At 29.6% G+C, this 14272-nt stretch overlaps 1 protein-coding gene across 1 annotated transcript; it reads right to left on the bottom strand.

Annotated features, from left to right (window-relative positions):
• Nucleotides 1–2501: 2501 nt before the first annotated feature.
• Nucleotides 2502–10304, bottom strand: LOC129908762 (elongation of very long chain fatty acids protein 7-like). The gene is made up of 5 exons (XM_055985510.1): nucleotides 9930–10304; nucleotides 9678–9868; nucleotides 3071–3214; nucleotides 2903–3008; nucleotides 2502–2819 (listed from the first exon to the last, which is right to left on the bottom strand). Exons 1-5 carry the CDS (start codon nucleotides 9991–9993, stop codon nucleotides 2503–2505), a joined length of 822 nt encoding a protein of 273 aa, XP_055841485.1. The 5' UTR covers nucleotides 9994–10304; the 3' UTR covers nucleotide 2502.
• Nucleotides 10305–14272: the final 3968 nt, after the last annotated feature.

Below are 14272 nucleotides of genomic sequence, written 5' to 3'. Positions count from 1 at the left end.
TTGAGGTTTCGAAAAATTCCTTGGGTTAAACTTCTCTTGTTCTTGCTGTGAAATTTAATTCCTCAATCCGAAATGTTTAGCCATATTGGACGGTGCATCTGTTTACTGTTTTTTTATTTTAATCACCACAATGATGCAGGATTTTTGGTTCTATTTTTGTTTCCTATTGTGGGGGCCCTGGGCTGCCCTCCACTTACTCCGGCCCTGATATTGAAGGTATTCGCTTCAAGTTAATACAAAAAAAAAAAAATTACTTTCAAAATTCGAAAAAAATCATTTGTTTAAAAAGGTTTATATAAATTAAACGTAAAAAAATGTATTTTTATATAATTAGGATTGTATGTACATTGGGCGTTCGTTATTTTTTAATCAAGATCCGAAGTGGAAAAACTGTTTCTAAATAATAAAAAAAAAATCCCCTAATTTTTTACAGATTTTTATTGTGACGCAAGATTACTCCCCAAGAAGGTTAATGTTTTGTGTCATTTTAAAAAGGTATATGTTGACTTATGAAGCCATTTTTTTAGCTATATGTAGCCTTAGTGTAAAAAATTTTGATGAGGTTCTTATCTATATAAAACACCCTTTTCAAAAAGGTATAAACCATTTTTCTAGGAGTAGGGGTTTAGTCAGGACTACCAAACTACCCAAATGAATCCCCTAAAATCAAAAGCAAACTCAATAAGACTCAAACAATTTCCTGAAATTCATTTTGCAAATAGAAAATAATTTATAAAGTTATTAATATAGCTCAGGGCAATTAGTCAAAATATGGGCATGAAATCGCATTTTTCGCGGGACAAAATTTTTTTCATGGAATGTGTTCGGGTGGTTGTCCTTATCATAAAAGTCAATTTGTTGGGAAAATTGGAGGTTGGGAACAGCCGCCATCTTGGAAAAGAGATTGGTAGCGTTTTTATTGAATAGCTCCATTGTTATTCATTTTAACAGAAAATGACAAAGGTAGGACTTATTAACAATAAAATTATCTAAACAATGATATACAAAACAATTCCGTGAGTTGATTAAATAAAATTTTATAGTTGGTCAAAGTGCGGGTTTGTATCGCAAGGTTGGGACAAAATGACATTTTTTCATATATCTGACGAACTTTTGATTTGTTTGGATAATTCTTCAAGAATGAATTATAGTACTTATAATTACCTATAAAATGAGCCCACAATCGTTATTGTCACCATCGTATTGTAGAAGTAATCTAACTCCGAAACTCTCCATGTACTAGTCAAAAGTGAGAAAAAAGCTAGTTTTTTGCTAGTAGGCCGAGAAAATTTTGGGAGTAGAGGTATAACCAAAATATAAGTACGCAGTTTTGCTGCCATACTCGTGTTAATGTCGATTTCAAAGGTCTGACAACTCTAATTTTGGGCTTTATACGGGTTTTGGGGGGTTAAATAACGTAAGTTTTCCAGTTACCGTGAATGGGCTAAATTTATACTATTTGAAATTATAAATATACAAGCTGATTCCCTATTATTTTTCCTAAATCTAGACACCCCAATCTTGAGGATGTGACCAATAGAACTCAAGATATAAGCCGTTTATACGATTATGTTTTAGAGGCTTTTTTGTTTCGATTTTTGTTTGTTTATTTGAATTGAAAAGCCTGATATGGTTAGTTAAAAAAGCTTATATCGTGAGTTCTATTAACCCCATAGCCGAGATTAAGGTGTCCAGATTTAGGAAAAATAATAGAGCATCAGCTTTTATATTTATAATTTCAAATAGTATAAATTTAGCCCATTCACGTTAGCTGGAAAACTTACGTTATTTAACCCCCCAAAAACCGTATAAAGCCCAAAATTAGAGTTGTCAGACCTTTGAAATCGACATTAACACGAGTATGGCAGCAAAACTGCGTACTTATATTTTGGTTATACCTCTACTCCCAAAATTTTCTCGGCCTACTAGCAAAAAACTAGCTTTTTTCTCACTTTTGACTAGTACATGGAGAGTTTCGGAGTTAGATTACTTCTACAATACGATGGTTACAATAACAATTGTGGGCTCATTTTATAGGTAATTATAAGTACTATAATTCATTCTTGAAGAATTATCCAAACAAATCAAAAGTTCGTCAGATATATGAAAAAATGTCATTTTGTCCCAACCTTGCGATACAAACCCGCACTTTGACCAACTATAAAATTTTATTTAATCAACTCACGGAATTGTTTTGTATATCATTGTTTAGATAATTTTATTGTTAATAAGTCCTACCTTTGTCATTTTCTGTTAAAATGAATAACAATGGAGCTATTCAATAAAAACGCTACCAATCTCTTTTCCAAGATGGCGGCTGTTCCCAACCTCCAATTTTCCCAACAAATTGACTTTTATGATAAGGACAACCACCCGAACACATTCCATGAAAAAAATTTTGTCCCGCGAAAAATGCGATTTAAATTACTAATTTCCCTGGGCTAATATAACTAAAATTGTATTTATTAATAAACACACATATAAGAAAATAACATACACACTTTACTTTAATTTAGTTTTATTTGTATCTCTCTTAATATAAGCCTTATAATAGAATTCTAAAAACATAGATGCCATAAATACATTTTGTATCACTGCTATTGCATTCATAAAATTAAATGACAAATTACACCAATTATTTATCAATGGCATGCTAAAATGAAATGTCAAATAACAAAATTGTAGAATTTGTATTTGTGTAATTCTCTTCTTCCAGGGTAGCAAATCTAATTTTAAATCCATGGACGAAAGGAAGTAATAAGTGTACATTGCAACATGAACCAATGAATTGAGTATGCCCAACATTGTTGGATGACTTCCTGCAAATATTCAATAAAAACAAGAAAAATAATATATAAAATAATAAATATTTAAGGATCCTTAAAAACTATTTGTTTCATACCAAAGAAATTGGTTATGTAAAGCCAAACTGCAACCACCATTATGGCATGATGATAAACATGCAGGAAAGATATTTGACTGTTCTTTTTTCGCAGAACGAAAAATACCTACAACGATATAAAAAAGCTGTCAATAATTTATATTTAAAAACTTAATTTTAAGGGCTTACCGTGTCGAAGAGATCCAAATACTTTGTAAGGTAATAGATGTAAGTAGCGTGTAGCAATCCCAACGCGCTTGGTGAAGTGTCTGTCATATCTACAGGTCGACAGGTTAAACTAAAGTCTTCGTTGTAATATGAGTTAAAAAAGCCCTGAAATGAAAGTTTATAGATCAGCCACATGTGTAAAAATAGATCACTTCAAAGTCCTTGATTTTCTACCCACTTAAATATGAAAACAAAGGTTGTTTCTAATTTTCAATCTAATCGAAAATTTGAATGCATCGTTTCATCGTTACCATAAAAAAAAAAAAAAAAAAAATAATTGAAAATGCAAAATGAATAACGTTTGCTAAGTTCAGTTTACTTAAAATTCAGAAGAATACTTAATTTTCAAAAGTTGATGCACTGACTGGGCATTAGACTAATAGAAATTATTCATCAATAAATTTTTATGAAGTGAAAGTGACGTTAAACGGACGAAAATATTTGAATCATCAGTATAAATCAGAATAAATTCTTTAAGGTATAGTAAAACTGATTGGAAAACGCTAAAACTGAAACACGTCTTAGTTATTAAAATGGACTAAGTCACTTTTTGCATGGTTTCAGGAAAATAACAAATTTTAAAATTTTATTTAGGTAAACAATTTAATAGTGTTTATTTTTTGAAACAAAAGGAACAATATATACATACATGATGTATTTGCTTAATAATTTAAATTATAATAAGCTTAATGCTAGTTTTAAAATTTTTTTTTAGCAATGTCCACTTTATAATTAATTGCACATATATATATTTGTCAATATTGTTCTAAACGACTTAATATTTTTAAACAATGTTCTTGAGATATTCTGCATTCAGTTAAAAAAAATAGGTACAAAATGCGATAAACAGTTGATAGAATCCAGCGGTCGCTGTACATTTTGCCTTCCAAATATGTGGCTTATATTTCTGGTAGGTCAATGACAGGTCAAATGGTTTGATGTGATTATATCTTTGGCGCCGGGTACAAAGGTGTTAAGTCAGAAAAGGTTATTTCGAGGAAAATGAAATTGAAGTTTCAATTTTTGTTTGTTAATCTGAATATTATTATTTTAAAAAAGTAATGATGCAGAAACATCATCTATAAGATCTTTTTTTAATATCCAGTTGACCAGAAAATGACCGTTCTTAAAAAAAATTTGTGTTGACTTAACACTTTAGAGCCATTTAGTCTTCAAAAATAAACTTGGTCGAAAGGTGTTAAGTCAAGAAAAATCTTTGTTTACATTGATAACAAAGTTTAATTTATAAAAGGAAGTTGGAAATATAAATGTGATTAATTACCTAATGTGAGAATTCTTTTTGGAATAATATAATACTGTAGAAAAATGGTTTTTCGTTTTCTGTCTTGCTTTTGACTTAACGCCTTAGGATCAATTTTTATACTTAAAAACTAAAAATTAATGTAAAAACAAAGGAGTTAAGTCAACTTACGCCCTTAGTACCACACCATTTTAAATTTTTTTGACTTAAACCCTTTGTACCGAATCATTTCTAACAGCAAGAGATACGCTAAAGCTATGGCGATAGGAACAAACAAGAGAAAAAAAAAAACTGATTGAAGTCCAATAAAAATCCGAAAATCGATTTTTTTGACTTAACCCCTTTGTACCCGGCAGCAAAGATATATGGCTGCTTTTTCTCATCCGTGGATTGGCTTTGAGGTTGTTCGATAAAAAAACATCCATCCTTTTCACAATATGGATAAACAAAAGAGCTGTACCAAAACCTTATGTAGTAAAGGAGTTTTTTTTTATGACTATATTAAACCCATAAAAGTAAAAAAAACAGCGTAAGACTAGACACTCAATCCACCTTGAGCCTTAAGGTAACACACATTTTTTCGAAATGCATATCGAACTGGCAGAAGAGCTGATAGATATTGTTACCTTTTCACATCGCCAATAACATATTCGTAAAATGTGTCCCAGAATTCCCAAAAACTACAAGTTACATATTTATTGCAATAAAATGCCTAATTTATTAGAAAAAAAGTAAAGAAATCTTTCACTGAAATTGAAAATGCACCAACAACCACGCATATATGAAACTTCGTAGGTCGAACGAGATCAAAATAAATTGCACGACTGGGGTCGCACGTACTTGCTCTTATGCTTAAAGTAACTTTAATGTTCAAGCGTTTTATTCAAGAAATTTAAAATTTGATATTTTGAAGAAATTTCATAAGTAGTGTAAAAAATAAAATTTGTTTTTTATAATAAATAAAACACCGTTTTAAATGATCTTTCACAAAAAACGAAGTATGCCATTTTATTTCTTGTATAAATAAAAATTTCGAAAGTCGTTCGAGTCGTTTTTTAAAAAAATAATTTTTTATATATAAAATTTTCTAACATTTTTCAAAAAAAAAGTTGGAAGGTATGCCATTTTGAAGAAATAATTAATTTACACAAAAAAACGAAATTTCAAAATTTTTCGTGAAAACGTTTTCAAAAAATTGATTTTTCGAAAAAAAATTTGAAATATTTTTTAAAATTCCAAAAATGTAGTTTTTGAAAATTTTCTTTAATTTTAATATAATTTCTACTTAAACGCTTTTGTATAAAAAAATTCGTTGAAATCGGGTGAGTCTTGTACGAGATATTTAGAAACCAAAAAAACCGTTCTTGTACAGTTATAAACGGTAACTGCCAATATTTTTTTTATTTCAAAAGTTGGCTTTTATGTGTAATACTACACACAAAAATTTTAATCAACATCATTAGAGCCGTTTTTGAAAAAAAAAATAACTTTTGTATTTCCGTTATATGGCAGGTACCGTTAGTTTTGGTCATAAAAATAAAATTTCAATTTCCCCTCTAGGGAATCACCCAAAACTGCTAAATACCAAGTTTGAAGAAAATCACTTCACTCGTTTAGGCTCCAGCTCCAGATAGAGACAGACACACAGACAGACAGACAGACAGAATTGCCGGACCCACTTTTTTGGCATTCTCCATCATCGTATAATGCAACGTAAAATTGTCATCTCGAGTACGATTTTTTTTTACGAATCCTAAACTTGCCCTATAGTACCTATATCGCAAGTAAAAAGAGTAACATCTAATACCATCTATCAAACCAGTCATACTCCGTGACTACGATGTTCTTTCTTCCGCATGTCGTTGAACTATTTGAAACTTTAATTTTTTAGTCGCTATGCATGGTGGTGATATAATTTCACCTAAATGTTTGTTTTATTTGTAGCTTCTTGTTTTATAGCATTAGTTTACACGTAGCTGCGGGGATACCTATGTTGACCTTATATCGTAATAAGGGTATCACTTCCACTTTTGGCAAATTCATCAGCTCTTCAATTTGGTTAAATATCCTTTGTGGTCCGGCACCACCCAGCAAAGGCGAATGTTAAACTGCCGTACCATTTCCCCAGAGATGATCGACACAGTTTAAATGGATCAAATCATCTTATAGGAACGCCATGTCCTCCCAGATATAGGAGAATTCGGGAATTTTAAGGGGGAAAAATTTTTATGGGTTTACTTTATCAATAATAGCAATTCTTGGTTTGTCGTAATCCTAAATTTCGATTTGAATGTAGGAAGATTATATTTATTTTGTAATGTTACTTTCTAATTAACTTTTCAATTTCATTCCATTTCATTTATTTACTGTATAGTTATACTCTGTAAGATATAATCCAGTCAAATAAGGGTTTATCCTCGGAATGAATGCTAATAGAATTTTTTTTTGCTCAATACTTTCGTTTTGGGATTCTATAACATACCTCCAAAGTCTAGAAAAATCTCATGCCCGCAAGTCGCGATTTTCAAGGTCAAAGCGCGAAATGGAGATTTTCAAAATTAGCAAAAATAGACGATGGTGTTATATACACATATGATACATGATTTCAAGGTATTTTTTTAATGCTTAATGATGCTTTGATTCTTAATGATAATGGATATAAAAACCTTCATGCAAAATTTGGTTCCGCTACCATAACTTTTAAGGGTTCTTCGGTAGTAAGTTGAAACTGTTATACCTAATAATATGTGTTGACAGATGAAAAACAGGTATAACTTTTTTCAGAGACGTCAGATTGCCTTGATTTTAGATTTTTTGGAATCAGCATTTAAAAATACCTTGAAATAATGTATCATATGTGTATTAGGGTGGGTCAAATACAATTTTTTGGATTTTCAAAAAGGCTCAGCGATTAAGAGGTGCTAAATGGTTCGGTTAGCTTATAAGTAAAATTTCATTTCATTATTTTAACTTTAAGTGCCTCCGGATTGTGGGTTAATTTTTGAAAAAGTTGATTTTTGCCTAAAAACCACCACCATGTTTTGCTTAATTGATTATTATCTCATTTCTTATAAAATCTAATTCAAGAGCATGTGCCAAAAAGCTGAAGCGTGAAGGTTGGGTCCGGACAAGAAAAAAATCGTATTGGAGGGGATTAATATTCGCCCCCGTTTAGTCAGGAGGGGCAATTTTCTAAAAAAAAAAAATGATTTAATTAGGAAAAAATAATAAAACGGTTATACCTACAACAACATGTTATACCTTTTTGTTAAGCCCAAAATCTATTTTTTATTTTGCTTTCAAATAAAGCTGTTTTATAAAACAGTTTTTGAAAAATTAATTAATTTTCAAAATCAAAATTTTGAAAAAAAATTTTATTAAATTTGCAAACTAATTTTTTTTTTTTCAATTTTATGTGATTAAGTACTATTTAAGTTTTCAAAATTCAATGCTCTTATTTGTTTGTAAGCAAAAACAGAAAACCGGATGCAAAAATGTTTTGTCGTTTTTAATAAATTAAAAAAAAAAAAACCAAAACTACATTTTTCTAAGACTTGTTAATTAATTTATGAAACATTATATATTTCTTTTATTATTTTTAAGGGGATACCACGCCTCAAAGGTAGAAAATCGTAAGTTTGAATATGTTTCCTTTGCATTAACTACAATTCTACCAAGTTTCAAGATTCTAGGGTATTCAGAAGTATACTTTTTAATAATTGATATTAATTCTGCCAAAATGGGCGGTTACCACGCCCCCTGAATGTAAAATTTCAATTTTTCGATTTTTGTTCCTTGTATGTACTTCAAGACCCATGACCATAACAAGTTTCTATGAAAACTAGAAGTTTGTCATAATTTTTATCATATGTTAGTTAGTGTGTTAGTTAGTAAATCAGCTACTCTTTTTGCGATTTTTAAGGCCTTTTACTCAGAAACTACTAATCCGACGTAGCTGAAAGTTTTTGAGGAGCTTGATTTGGACTATGTTAACAATTAAAACTAGTGTGAAATGTTTGACATTATTGAAACTAAAGTTAGAATGGTTCGAAAAAGGCCTGAGTTTTTTCCTAAGGTTTTAGGACCAAAGTTCATAGAGAACTTAGCTGGGCAACCGGAGGCAGAAGATAAAGTCTGATTATAACCAAACTTTATATTATTGTTCTATTCACAGTTTGGCACCTTTTCATCTTTGACCTTGAAAATCGCGACTTGCGGACATGAGATTTTTCTAGACTTTTGAGGTATGTTATAGAATCCCAAAACGAAAGTATTGAGCAAAAAAAAAAAAATTCTATTAGCATTCATTCCGAGGTTAAACCCTTATTTGACTGGATTATATTGTTTTTTTCATATTTTTAAGTTAATTGTAGGTCCCTTTTATTCTTGCAAATTTATTACACGTTCACAAGAATGGTTGAAAGTTGTTTGTCACTGGGCCTATGCTTCGTCATAAAATATTTAAAAATCTGAGACACCCTTACTTATTATATACCTACATTTATAAGCTTGGATACACAAACTTGCAGCTTATTTGCAAAATTCCAAATGTCAATGAAACCTATATGCACACGCATTGAAAATATAATGAATCAAATATCCTAACCCAATATGAACTTTTTAATAAATTTTATGAATAACTTGTGACGCTCTCGTCACAGCTCTTTAGCTATTTACACACGTGACGCAAATTGAATAGAATTTTTATAGTTTCAGAATAATTTCTGCAATATTACGAGAGTTAGTTAAATTTTATTTAAAAATTTATTATTCAAAATATGTATTTGTTACATTAAATGTATCGGAATTATTTCCATTTTTGTATATGGGTAAATTTTAAGAACTTCTGAACAAAGAAGAAATGTGAACAAAAAATTAATGGAATTACAGTCGCAGAATAGTTCGGAATAACTCCGAACTCATAGGGATGAAAATAATTAGTAACTCCTTTGTTGAAAAACATGGAAGTTTTGAACTCTTAGTAGGAGTAGGATTTAAGTCACTATATTGAAAGTATATGAAAATTCGCGATGCAAGCTTAGAAGTTGTGAATCTCTTTTTTTCGAATTTGGTTTATACTTTTTCATGGCGCTAGAACTTTTTTCGGTCTCACTATTTTATGGAGAATCATATTTGAAATTGATGTAGAATTTTCCGAGGAATTCGAATACTGTATTCACAATTCCAAAAAAATATATTTTCACTCTTATAAATACACTTTTCTGTTACCACTTTTGTCCTGCCAAATTCGCACCCGTGTGCTGACAGAGGGTTAAGAATAATTTCAAACGAATTGACAATACTTACAAGTGTCAGAGCATATCCGTTTAAAACAATCTGTACAACATTGTGCAATCGTATTAATAGCTTCACATTTAACGGTTTCCGGTTTTCCATCCATTGTGGTCCCCATTTTTTAACAAATAACACATACACTGTTACAATTGCAAGAACAGGAAAAGGTGACCCAACTAATGGTAGATGTTGAACACGTGGATCTGTAATACAAACACCGTTTTTTTTCACTTTACTTTTGAATATTTTCATGCTAACTTTTACCTTTATGAAAAGAGTCATTTAAATATAAAAGTTGTTGGTACACAAGCCTTGTCAGTTCAGCCATCTTTTTTTTTTTTTTAACAAACTTCAGCTATACACTTTTTTTTAAAAAACTATGAAAATGAAATTAAATTTTTGAAGCACTATTTTATTCCATTGAGTGTATCCTTTTTATCAATAGAAATTCCGCAGCCAATATTAAAATTGCATTAAAATTTTTCTATATTTTTGATATTTTAAGCCAATTATTTGGTTATTTTTTAGTGGTCGTTCTTTTCGTCTAAAATGTATTTTTATTAGAAAATAGAAAAAAAATTAAGAACAACGCAAAACCAATGAAATGCGAAACGTTGGACTGTGTTCTCTAAACTAAAATTCTCTATTGGATCTATTTCAAATAATTGGCGTTCTATTTAGGCAAATTCGCTAAGTTTTAATGGAAAAAATGTAGGGGAAATATATAAAAAAAAAACATTTGGTGAAACGTCATGAATAATTTTTTCCATTTTGATTCATTTGTTATGTGAACAAATGGAATTTAATACTGAGCGGTGGGATATTTGATTTTTTTTTATCCACAAATATTTTTGGACATTTGAATTGCAAATCTAAATTTCGGGTGTTGTTGTTGTTTTTTTTTTTTAAGGATATGCGTTGTTTTGTAAACATGAAAATTAACATATGAAAACAAGTTTAATATTATTTGTTAGCATTTTATTGAGTAGGTACTTTTAAAACTACTAATTGTATTTTTTGAATTGATTACAAAAAAAGGAATGTTTTCCAAGAGTAGGTAAAAGCAGAAGTCGTATTTATTTTGATTGATATAATATCAAATTTCACAAACAAGCAAAAATTCCTGGCAATGTTTTTGTTTTGGTTTGAATAGATTTTGCGATTTGCATGCATGTGTTTGAATATTTTAAAAGCTTAGGCCTTGGGTAAGTTTAACGTTGGGTATGCATTGACCATGGCCTTGGATTGGGGAATATCAGGGCAGTAGCCAATTTTTTCTATATTGTAGGGTAGGGTGGTGGTATACATAGATTTTAATTTATACTAGAAGCGAGGAAAATGAGAAGATAGTTTCGTAAGAAGAAATAATGTAAAAGAATTCAATTAAAACATCCTGTGTTCTTGATAGTGAAATTAAGAACACGGTTTTGAAAGATATTACCAAAATAATTATTGCAATATACATTATGTTTAAAATAAAGATTCAATTGTACACTCGGGCGTATGCGTAATATTTATTTCTTTAAAAACATTTTACTTTTAAACAGAAATAAAAAAAAAAATATTAACGCCGGGAATTGAGCCTGGGAGTTCACCGTCATTTTTGAAACGATAATTCTAGTCAAAATTAATTTTTGAAGTGAAAACTTCTTTAGTATCGTAGTGATTTGAAACAGGATGAAACGAAAAAGCGACACGAAAAATCAATAGATCATAACTTTTTTGTTTTAATAGTTAGATGAATGAAATTTATACAGTAGATAGGTAATTAAATAAATTATGATTGTGCAAAGCTTCAATTAATTTCATATTCAAAATTCTGAGATAACGGTGAAAACACGTTATATCTTTTGATCTAGAGGACATAACAAATTTATTTAACTTTAATACGCATGCTGATAATATTACCTTTCATTTAATATATCACACATAACGGTACGTGCTCTAGAAGTTATATAATCTTTAATTGAAAAACTTGAAAAATACCTCAAAACACCTGTGAAGATTTGTTGCCGATGACCAGCCAGAAGTAGAGGAATTACCGTAATCTCAGTTTGAAATTTCGACATGGTTGGCTGTAAAAAATTCTTACTTTTTTTGTAGGCATGGTAGAAATATGATTGAAGCGTCATATAAAAGGTGAAATAATAATGATATAAAATTTATTATAGGTTGTCTTTTAAAAAATGGATTTAATGGCGTTAGAAGAGAAAAGAAATTGATTGTTTTGCTTTTTTTATGAAAACTAATTGGGTTAAAAAAAATTCTAGCTCTTTTTTGTAGATGTTGTATAGACATGGTCGATATAAATATTTTGAGCTGAAACAATAAGATGTAATAAAATTTATTGTAGGTTGTCATATAAAAAAAGTGATGGAATAAAAAAAAGTTATATTTTTTCGATTTTAAGGTTTCACTTCAATCACGTGTGAATTGCACACATGATTTTTTTTTGTTTGTTTGTTGGGGATGACTCTGGTGAACCGTATTAAAATACTTCAGTCTAATCTTGACTGAACTTTTCCGACATTTCAACCATTAATTTTGTTTTTGTGGCATTTGCAATGTTAACGGTGATTGCAATAAGTCCCTGAATTGTTCGATAAAATCGAACATAATATATACATTGATGCATCTAAAAACGAATTAGTGCTCCGTTGTATAGTTCAAGCAATACCATTTTCAGGATTATTAACTCACGAAAGTAAAATTTCAATTGTCAAAACGATATCGTATAATAAAAACTAATTATCGTTTTAAAATGAAGCAAAACTATTCTGCCGATAATCGAATTGCTACCGAGTGAAACTGTTGACCATTTAGCCAAAGTGGGCACCAAATAATACTCAGTTTCAAATTAAATCCCCACACAACCCCAATTTATTCCATCTATATTATATTAAAGTCTCAATTAAAGATCTGTCAAATCGCATTCAAATTTTAAAATTTTCCGTTTTAAAGGCGGCTTTGAATTTAATGAAGAATGAATCGATCCAAATGTCCAATGCCATTTAAAAAGGGAAATAACTTCCAATGGAAATATAATATCCGAATAAAACAAACAATTATTCAACATCTTTTTATAGTAGGTTCAAATAAGGTTTTGGTGGCACAAGAATTTTCTTTTTAATTCTAAATTACACTAGCCCAAAAAATTAAGGGAACAAAAAAAATTGTGATTTTTTTTAGTGATTTTCGACACGCTGTATCTCATTTAAAAATGATCGCATAATGACAAATCAAAAAGCATGTAAAAGCTATATTCTTCTAGTCTTAGGATTTTATGACTAAATATTTTATTTCTAACAGTAAAATAAGTTAATCGTTGGAACTGTTCAAAAACCAAAATTTTCAAATTTTTTTTTTTTGTTTTTACGTTTCTCATAAATAAGTGGGAACATTTTTTGTGATGAAACGATAATAATTTTTAGAAAGGCTTTTTATTTGGCTTCAAGATTATTTTTGTTTCAAACTTTTACGATCTTTTTTAGACTACAATATCAGTCCTCGAACCAAAAACCATACTTTTGACTTTGACTATCAATATCTCAACAACGGATCACTCCATAGAAAATTTAAGGATATATTTGAAAATTTCATTTAATTCCCTACAAAGAAATTAAGTTTTCTTTGTTAAAAAATGTTTTCGTACATTTGGTATCAATTTAGAAAAGCAATCAAAATAGGCCTTTTCACATTTTTTTTTAGAAATTGTGCCGCTATTTCATAACTATGGGTGATAAGACTAAACTGAGGCTTAAACAAAATTTTGGGCTAGTGTAAACTGTAAATAAATACAAATTGACATACTCCTCCCCCCAGCTCTTATTTCGCCTTACACATTTCTCAATTTTTGAAAACAATTTTTTGTTGTTTTGTGGATTTAACATACATGCCTATTTAAAGTTAGGCACTGGAAGCAACAGTGTCAAATTATGCATTATCAAACAAATTTTTCAACTTTATTGATTTAAGCTCTTAAATACTAAGCTTTTGTATGTATGCAGTCTTAAAAAATACAAAGTTTTCAACATTTTTGCTCTCAGGCTATATCTTTGACTCAAAAAGATTCGAAAATATTGCTATTCAAAACTCTCTTAAATCTCGTCAAAATCGAATTTTTTTTTTCGATGCTGCATTTATTTTAAGTTGCTCAGTTGCTCAAAAATAACCCCAAATCAGAAGGGCACTTCCAATTCCAAGATATTTTATGCGTTTTCTTGATTTGATGCTTTAAAATTCTTTCTTGGAACAAATACCAAAATTACTCCGAATGAAAAAAAAAAAAATAATAATATTTCGATTGCAAATAATTAAACAACCCCAACTCCTACAAACTCTTGGTTTTCAATTATGAATAGAGTCTAAAGAGTCCTTTTTTTGATGTCTCATTCGATGGATTTGGAGAAAATTTTTGAAAATTCCGAATTTTTAGACAAAGGGTAACAATATTTTTAATCAAACTTTTAAGATTTTTTTTTTTTCAAATGATTCACACTAACAAAAATTTGCACAATAATTATCAGCAATATAAAAGTGCTCATTTTTCTCCTTTATACATGTTTGATTTTAATTTGTTTTCTTAATAATTTGTATGTAGTGTAAGT

Source organism: Episyrphus balteatus, chromosome 2, assembly GCF_945859705.1.
Source record: "Episyrphus balteatus chromosome 2, idEpiBalt1.1, whole genome shotgun sequence".
Lineage (NCBI taxonomy): Eukaryota > Metazoa > Arthropoda > Insecta > Diptera > Syrphidae > Episyrphus > Episyrphus balteatus.
This window is presented reverse-complemented; position numbering and strand designations above follow the sequence as displayed.